At 52.1% G+C, this 8643-nt stretch overlaps 2 protein-coding genes across 2 annotated transcripts; one reads left to right on the plus strand and one right to left on the minus strand.

The window, feature by feature from the left end:
* The first annotated feature begins 183 nt into the window (after positions 1-183).
* Positions 184-3325, plus strand: BO94DRAFT_537116 (uncharacterized protein). Its single transcript, XM_025612192.1, has 8 exons — positions 184-1362; positions 1447-1638; positions 1695-1876; positions 1925-2036; positions 2089-2149; positions 2221-2504; positions 2572-2672; positions 2785-3325. Exons 1-8 carry the CDS (start codon positions 490-492, stop codon positions 3077-3079), a joined length of 2100 nt encoding a protein of 699 aa, XP_025465568.1. The 5' UTR covers positions 184-489; the 3' UTR covers positions 3080-3325.
* Positions 3326-3590: 265 nt separating this feature from the next.
* atrF (ABC drug exporter AtrF) lies at positions 3591-8443 on the minus strand. Its single transcript, XM_025605825.1, has one exon. It carries the CDS (start codon positions 8306-8308, stop codon positions 3707-3709), a length of 4602 nt encoding a protein of 1533 aa, XP_025465569.1. The 5' UTR covers positions 8309-8443; the 3' UTR covers positions 3591-3706.
* Between the last annotated feature and the right edge of the window lie 200 nt (positions 8444-8643).

Raw genomic sequence — 8643 nt, forward strand, 5'->3', positions numbered from 1 at the left:
TAGTTACGATGAGAGTCCAGTGAATGACTTTCTTCTCTCCGTCTAACCGATGCGAGTCTGGAGTGTGTTGCAAGATGTGGAAAGCCCTCGAGGTCCAATGCTGGCCCAGTCACGTGCTGGCGGCCAGATCAGAGCGTCTTGCAAACGCTGGACTTCCTGGCTTTCTCCAACTATCTGCCATCCCTTCGACTTTGATAGACCTCAGCGTTGCTTCTCTGTTTGGATTTCAACTTGTTTGGGTTTGATGAGAAAAAAAATAGCGTTGCGCTCGTTTTGCAGTCCGGAGCACTTGGACGTCGAGCTAATAATAAACACAACATCCACCCATCCATTAAGGCAGCCTCCCCAGAGGCTACCACCCACCCTTTCTTCCCCCACCCCTGAACATCTTTCCACCTTCTCTTCGCTCTGCCTCTTTCAAGAGCTGCTTCTTCTCAGTTCATCTCGCTGTTTGTTAATCTTCCTCTCACGCCCTTTCACCTCGCTACGATGTCTTCGGATGACCTATTGGATGCCGACCTCCGAGCAGCCATTTCCGCTTCTCTGGCAGAGGCGGGCCATCAATCCGAGCAATCTAGCAGGCCACGAAGCATTCAGTTTGTTGATCTGACCGCTGATTCTGATAGCGATGACGATGACATTATACCCGTCTTTCCAAAGTCGCGGTCCGTGATCGGCTCCGACACAGAAGAGGAGGATTATGAGGATGACGATGAGGCTTTGCGAGCTGCCATCGCCTTATCGATCCAAGAAGCTGGCGGACAGATTTCGGATATTAATTCTTCTGGGGGCTCAGAAAGCACTTCTTCTGAAGCCTCGCAAAGTACTGACTCAGAAGATGGCGAAAGCCAGGACACTGACTCTCCGTCCGTAACCGAGGTTGAAGCTAGACCGAGCAGCCAGGAACCGGCCAGGCCGATGGGTATCCTGGGTTTGGACAGAAGGCAAATGGAGGAAGAGCGCCTCGCACGCCTGGCGAAGAGGAAAGCCCAGGACACTACCTTGGCTGATCAGCGTCCGACAAAACAGTCCAGAACTAATTCGGCTTCGAAGACTTCGGTCTCCGAACCAAAGAGAGCTACTAGATATGTGACTACATCCCCGTCCCAAGCTGGAAGCTCTAGCTCGACGCCATCCTCGTCACCATCTATCCAATTTCCAGAGGGCGTCGTCAAGAAGACATGGGCCTTCGGTAGTCTCCGGCAGGGCGACGACATAAAAATCGGGGAAGTGTTCCAAAAATCCGATCTGCAGCTTGCTGTTCTGAGCTCATATATGTGGGAGATGGAATGGCTCTTTTCAAAGATGGATATCGGACGCACTCGGTTTATCTTGATGATGCAGGCCGAGGATGATGCCAAGGTCAGTATTCCCACAATCTTCTTCAGTGTCCCACCCGTCTTCTATGCTAGTTCATCTGGCATACAAAGCTAACCACACGAGAAGAAACGCCAGTACGAATCAGAAACGGCGTATATGCCTAACTTGCGACTATGCTTCCCTCCCATGGACGGGCAAGTAAATTGCATGCACTCCAAACTCATGCTATTATTCCATCCGGGATACCTGCGTATCGTCATACCAACGGCCAACTTGGTTCCATTTGACTGGGGCGAGGAGAAGGGCGTCATGGAGAATGTGCTACTCTCCATACAACCAACTCCCCTTGATACTTTCTGCTAACACATATTTAGACTGTATTTTTAATTGACCTTCCTGAGAAGCGGAACACCCTCTTCGATGGCCAGCCAAAGACGTCTTTCTACGAGGAACTTGTCTATTTCCTGGAGGCTAGCACGCTTCATGATAACATCGTGGCTAAGCTCGATGGATTTGACTTTAGCAAGACGTCAAAGTTTGCATTCGTCCACTCCATGTAAGCTCCCACGTTGTTCACCGCATCGACTATCCCTAACAATCCCAGCGGTGGCACGCACACCCGCAGCAGGTGGAAAAGAACCGGCTACTGCGGCCTAGGGAGCGCAATCGAGAAACTGGGACTCCGTACGTCCTCGCCAATAAATGTGGACTTTGTCGTAAGCATGCACCATCTCTCCTTACGCAGCCCTTCCTACTCACCAACACAAGTCCTCCTCCCTCGGCGCTATCACGGACGAGCTCCTCCGCACAATATATCTCGCCTCACAGGGTAAGCACCCACCCACCCATCTATATCCCAGGTCCGCCCCACGACTAACACAAGAGCCAAAAACAACAAAGGAGACAACGGACTTACAGATTTCACCCTCCGCACCGCAAAGAAATTTCCGGCGCCACGACGCGACGATTCCTCCGTCACAATCAAGAAAGAGACGGCGGCCGAATGGAAAGACCGTTTCCGGATCTATTTCCCCTCTCAGGCCACCGTAAACTCGTCGAAAGGTGGTTCCGGCTACGCAGGCACCGTCTGCTTCCAGTCGAAGTGGTTCGAAAGCGTTAAGTTCCCACGCCATGTACTTCGTGACTGCAAAAGCCAGAGAGAGGGACTCCTGATGCATAATAAGGTCCCCCCCCCTAAAATAAATACCTGGCCGTTCAGTCAAATGCTAACTCTCATCTACGATGTACTAGATACTCTATGTCCGACCCGATGACCCTATCTCTCTATCAGATACCACACAATGCCGAGCGTGGGCTTACGTGGGAAGTGCCAATATGTCTGAGAGTGCTTGGTACGTTATCCATGCCCCTCCATCCGGTCTTCCTACTCATCTGCCATCCCTTCACCTTTCTTCTCTGTCCTCAACACACACACACACAAAACTAACGAGGACGAACCCACAGGGGCCGTCTCGTCCAAGACCGTGCCACAAAGACTCTTAAAATAAACTGCCGAAACTGGGAATGTGGTGTTCTAGTCCCCATCATTGAAGATAAGAAATCCGGCCCCAGCCCCCAGAATGAGCACAAGGGGTCCGAAACAACCAAGGGTAAGGGGAAAGCGCCTGCGTCGTCTGCATTGAGTGACGATGGCGCCAATCTCGTATCTGTGTTCGGGGATACGGTCCCAGTTCCGATGCAAGTTCCTGGGGAGCGATATCAAAATGGGCAAAAACCGTGGTTTTTTATGGAGATGTGAATCTGCATTATCTGAGACGATTTGATGTTATTTGGGTTGATTGGCGGAGGAATGTAATGATGGACTGGATCGGGTCCTAGCTCAAGAGGAGGAAGAAGGAGGGAAGGTCTTGGTTGGCTGGTTAATTGATAGATGATTGATTGATGAATTTAGGCAAGCAGGCGGACATTTTTTTATTGGGATGGATAGGATAGGCTAGGTTGGCTTGACTTAGCTTAGGTGGATTATGATAATAACATTGAATACTCCACGACAATAATTCCTATGAGTATGTTATGCATTATTTATCTATTATAGAACTACTATAGCCAAGAAATAAATAAGATATGAAAAGGGAATAAATCAAAACAAAAATCAACCCAACACACACGCTGATGCATCTCTATCTAAACGAGATTGAATAGAAAGACCAGAACATTTACTTTTCTCTATTCCTCCTCTTATTTTATTAGTCTCGTATCTCTGTAACTGTTGGTCAAGGTTCCACAGAAGCTGTTTTGTTCTGTTTTGTTTTTTTTTTTTTTTTTTTTTTTTTTTTTTTGGTTGTTTTTGTTTTTGAGACTGGGTAGATGTCTCAAGCATCATCCATCGAGGGAATAGACGGATGAGCTTATCAGGATAGCAGACTCAGTTCTGGCTCTTAGGAGCTCTAGAGAACAATTTCTTGATGCCGCCAAACATCATACCCACTGCAGAAAAAATGTATCCGATTCCAAAGGACCATCCGCGCACGCGCACACAGTAGATCATGAAGTAAACCAGGAACCAGTTAATGATCACGTAGGCCAGGAAGATACCGAAGCATCGCCACTTGTCGCCGTCATGCACATTGAGAGTGTGCATGTACTGCTGGCCATTTGCGTAAGGGCAGTACTGGCAATCCGAAGTGGCGTTGGGGTTGGACAGATAGCCCACTCCAACACTCGAGACCCAATCGCCGGCATACTGGGTGCAGGTTTGACCAGGAGGCGGGTTGAAGTGGGTGGATTCCAAGGAAGCGCACTCGATGTCGACGCTGGGGAAAACGCTCGAAATAACACCACGGAGCCACCAAGTGACCGGGTTGACGTAGTACATCCAGTACTTCCAGAACACGGGGTACGCAGAGTATGGGCGGACAATACCGTTGAACAAGCTGGTCATGACGAAGAAGAACGGAAGGGTGTTGGAGATGACGGTGAACGACGGGGCAAAGGCGCAAATCCATTGTCCCCAGCTGGCCTGGAAGAGGAAGAAAAGGATCGACATGAGGAAGACATATCCCGCATTGCTCGAGTCCGTAGGGAAACCAGCCGGGTAGTACCATAGCAGCCAGTAGATCAGGCCAGAGATGATCGCCATGGGAATCTCGCAGACGATATTGGCTGTGCAGAAGGCAATCCATCCGTAGATACGACTGGGGTACTCACGGGCTTCCCAAAGAGCTCGATTAATGTAGAACTTGGGAACAAGACTGTTCAGGACGATGGGCGGGAGAAGAATGATCAAGAAGATGGAGAACATGCGGTCTTCCATGCTGGAGATCGAGTTACCGAGCATATAGAAAGTGAAACCGTTGAAGATTCCGATGATGACACTGACGAACAGCTTTCCGTAGTAGTAAGAGGGATCTCTCCAATACTGTCTGAAAAGCCTCACCATGAGGAGATACGTCTGGGTCGTAACCGGAGCAGCAAATTCATACTGCACATCTTGTTCACTGACCGGAATCTTGCTGCGTTCCTCCCTGATCGACTTGATTTCCTCCAAGACTTTCCGGTTCTGATCCGAATTCCTCCATTCTTCGTTCCAATCGAAGCTCTTGCCGTCTTTCTTCGTCGCTTTAGCTGCTGTCTCGAGAATGAACTCGGCGACGTTCTTCGAAGGCGGGCAGACAACACCACGGTCTGCAAAGTACTTGATCACATCGCGACCTTCGGGGCCGACCGGACCGAAGTAGAAGGTGTTACCACCGGGGTTCAGAGCCAGGATCATGTCAAACTGTTGGATCAGCATCGATGAAGGCTGATGGATCGTACACACAATCGCCTGTCCTGCTTGGGAAAGCTTCTTCAGGAATCGGACGATGGAAAATGCTGCTTGACTATCCAGACCACTGGTAGGCTCGTCGAGGAAGAGAAGAAGACTGGGCTTGGCAGCCAGCTCGACACCGATGGTGACACGCTTCTTCTGCTCAACATTGAGGGAGCCGATGATAGCATCCTGGATCTCCTCAAGCTCGAGGAGGTCGATGATCTGGTTGACGTAGTCGAGCTTCTCTTGCCGGGGGGTGTTCCGGTCCTGACGAAGGAGTGCGGAGAACTCCAGAGCCTCGCGAATCGTCGCAGTATTGTCGTGGAGATCCATCTGCTCGCAGAAACCGGTGCCTCGTTGGAAGTCGGTGCCAAGCGGATGACCATCGACAAGCATATCACCGGTCACCACACCCATCTTCTGGCGTTGGGCTAGGGTGTTCAACAGGGTGGTCTTACCAGCTCCCGAGGCACCCATCAAGGCAATCATAACTCCGGGCTTCGCATAGCCGTTGACGCCGTTCAAAAGCTTCCTTGTTCCGTTGCCGTAGGGAACCGTGTACTCAACATTCGACCAGGTAAAGACTCGATCACTCGATGAGATGCGGTTGAAGGTCTCACTGTTGCTGTTTGACTGTGCCTGCACGCCGGCGCCCTGAACATTCTCCTCGTCACTTCCCTGGCCGATCTGCGCCGTAAGTTGCTTGGCACGCTTGGAGCGTTTGAAGACCAACGCGCCGCCGCCGCCACCGACGAAAGAGAGAAACTCAGAGGCCCAGACCGTCACCAGGATGTAGAGTACGGTGAAGGCAATGACAACACCAAAGTTGCGCCAGAGATGATGGCGGGTGAATTGGTAGGTCGTCTCCAGGTACCTGGTGCCTGAGACGACGGTCTGGCCTAGCTCCGACCCAGTGAGAGCGCATCCCTGGTATCTTGACTCAAAGCCAGGACCTTGAGGTACCAGCATGGAGGAGGCACACTCCATGATACGACCAGCAAACTCGTTAGAAAGGACGGCCTCGTAACTGTAAGACAGCGGGTTCACATAAAAGAGCCAACCGAACCAGATCGAACCGTCGATGAGGGACTGTTTGGGAATGACATAGCCAACGAACAGGATCAACACGTTAAGTGCAATACCACTGAATCGAACAGCGTCGTCGATAGATGGAGATAGAGCCGCGAACATGCGATACAACGACGTGATGCAGAACGTGGTCGTATACACGAAGAGGAAGTAGATCCAGAACTTCGAAGCCTCCACGTCGAGTCCGGTCATGAAGTAGACGATGATGGTGAATGGGACGACCATACAGAAGATAGCTGGGAAGTCGACCACCACACGTGCAATGGAAACCGCCGAGGGCCGGTAGAAAGCATAGTCCTTGTGACGGGCGACAATGCCACGCCCACTGACTGCTGGCATCAATTCCGTCAACTGCAACCAACCAAGGAACAGAATAGAGAAGAACAGAGCACCACCACGCGAGAAGGCACCGCTGGTATTCAACGATTCACCATAGAACAAGGACGAGACAATCAGGGCGTTGGACAGGATGATGAAATACTTGGTGTAGAGGGAGGTCTTGTCACCCCAGAGCAGCCAGAACTCGCGACGCACACAGGCCGCAACCTGGCGGACCAGGGAAACCGTGTACGGAGACTTCTTGGAAACGGTCTTACTCTTGGACTGTGCGACAGACTTCTCAAAACGACGGGTGCTCTCCTGGTTGGTATCCTGGAGCTGCTTCTCGTAGCCGGAGACATCGGAGAGGATTCGCTGGTAGGCGCTGCTTTGGCGGAAGACTGTTTCGAGCTCTTCCGGTGTCTTCGGGGTCGACGCCTCCCGGCCTGGCTGGAATTGCCGGGCGTTAGGATCGCACAAGGAAGTCAGGAAATCCGCCGTGGTCGATTGTTCGGGGCAGTGGAAACCGAGGTCCTTGAAGTATTGTCTAGCTTCATTGGCGGGTCCCTGGTACAGCATGCGTCCCTCGTCGATCACCAGAACCTTGTCCATGAGCTCATAGATACTTTCACCTGCTTGGTACAGGGTGACGAGTGTCGTCCGCTTGCTGACATCGGTCATGATGCGAAGGGACTTGGCGTAGTCGAGTGCGGTACTGGCGTCCAGGCCTCTGGTGGAGTTGTCCCAGCAGACGACTGAGGACTTGGTTGCCAGCGTCTCAGCGATACTCACACGCTTTCTCTCTCCACCAGATACACCCCGGACATACTCGTTACCCACCACGGTGTTCTTGGTGTGGGAGATACCGAACATCTTCAACAATGCATCGATAATGATCGGGATACTTGCCGTGTCGTGCTTCTTGGTCTTGTTGATGAGAGAGAACTTCAGTGTCTGCCAAACGGTGAGATTGGGAAAGTGCTGGTCATCCTCCTGGTTGTAGTTGACCTCCCCACGGAAGTGCTTGTTTTGCTCCTCCGCTGACAAGCCGCCGTAGCTGATGTCACCCTCGACACCGGCAAAGGCGCCCCTATCATTCGCAATGGTCTTCAGGAATGTAGAGCAACCCGCGCCAGGTCTTCCTAGCACGAGCATCATCTCACCTTCGCGAACCGCGCCTGTGAAGTCATGAAGCAGGTCTCGTACGGGAGGCTTGCGGCCAAAGCGAAGCTGGGGGGCAAACTTGCAGACCAGATTGTAGAGATCGGGCCCAAAGGTACCAACGACGGCATCCGGGAGAGTGCGGACAAAGGAAGCGCCCGTTTGGACACCTTTAACGGTGACATTCTTGAACACCACACCCACCTTCTTGGCTGGCTCGCCCGCTGTCGTCCGTCTTTCAAGGTGGCCACCCAGCAAGAACTCGCTGAGATCAAATCCACCATACGCGCTCTCCGTGGTTCCGGACAACCCATCGTCATCGATGGACTTCTCTTCATCACGGGCCTGGCTTGCTCGCGAGCGCAATCGCTGCGCGTCTCGGGTGGCGGACCGGGTTTGGTGCAGACTGAGCCGGGTCAGTTCCCTGCGCATCTCCTGAAAATCCTCCATTGCACCGCGGCGGGAGACGGGTTCTGCTTCCTGTTCTCCCCAGCGACCATCTAACGACAGGTCGGTCTCGCTGGTGGACTGGGAGGTCACGGTTTGATCCGAAGCGAGGACATGGGAGCTTCCCTGGGCGTCGGAGCGCTCCTGCGTGACAGTCGGTACATTGTGCAATGCATCCGGCCGACGGACCTCGTCAGCCATGGTAGATGTGACACCTCCTTCTGTAGGACCAATTCCGAAGTGGGGATCTGCAAGTCTGACGCGAGTGTCGGGTCAATTCGTCGGGGGGGTTCAATGGCCGGCGAGCTGGTATTGAATCCGAATGAGGAACAAGAGAGCGTCGCAGGTGATAAATAGCTATTAATAGAGGATAAAGCACGAATAATGGAGCGCAAGGGATGGAGGACTGCAAGGACTAGATGGGACAGGTATGTATAGAGGATATATAGATACAGCCGACAGATAAGATAATTAGAACGGCAAGGGGAAGAAAGACCACCGAACTAGCGAGCTCCAGGAAGCTCCAGCACACGCCT

Source organism: Aspergillus sclerotioniger (genome assembly GCF_003184525.1).
Source record: "Aspergillus sclerotioniger CBS 115572 chromosome Unknown BO94scaffold_21, whole genome shotgun sequence".
NCBI lineage: Eukaryota > Fungi > Ascomycota > Eurotiomycetes > Eurotiales > Aspergillaceae > Aspergillus > Aspergillus sclerotioniger.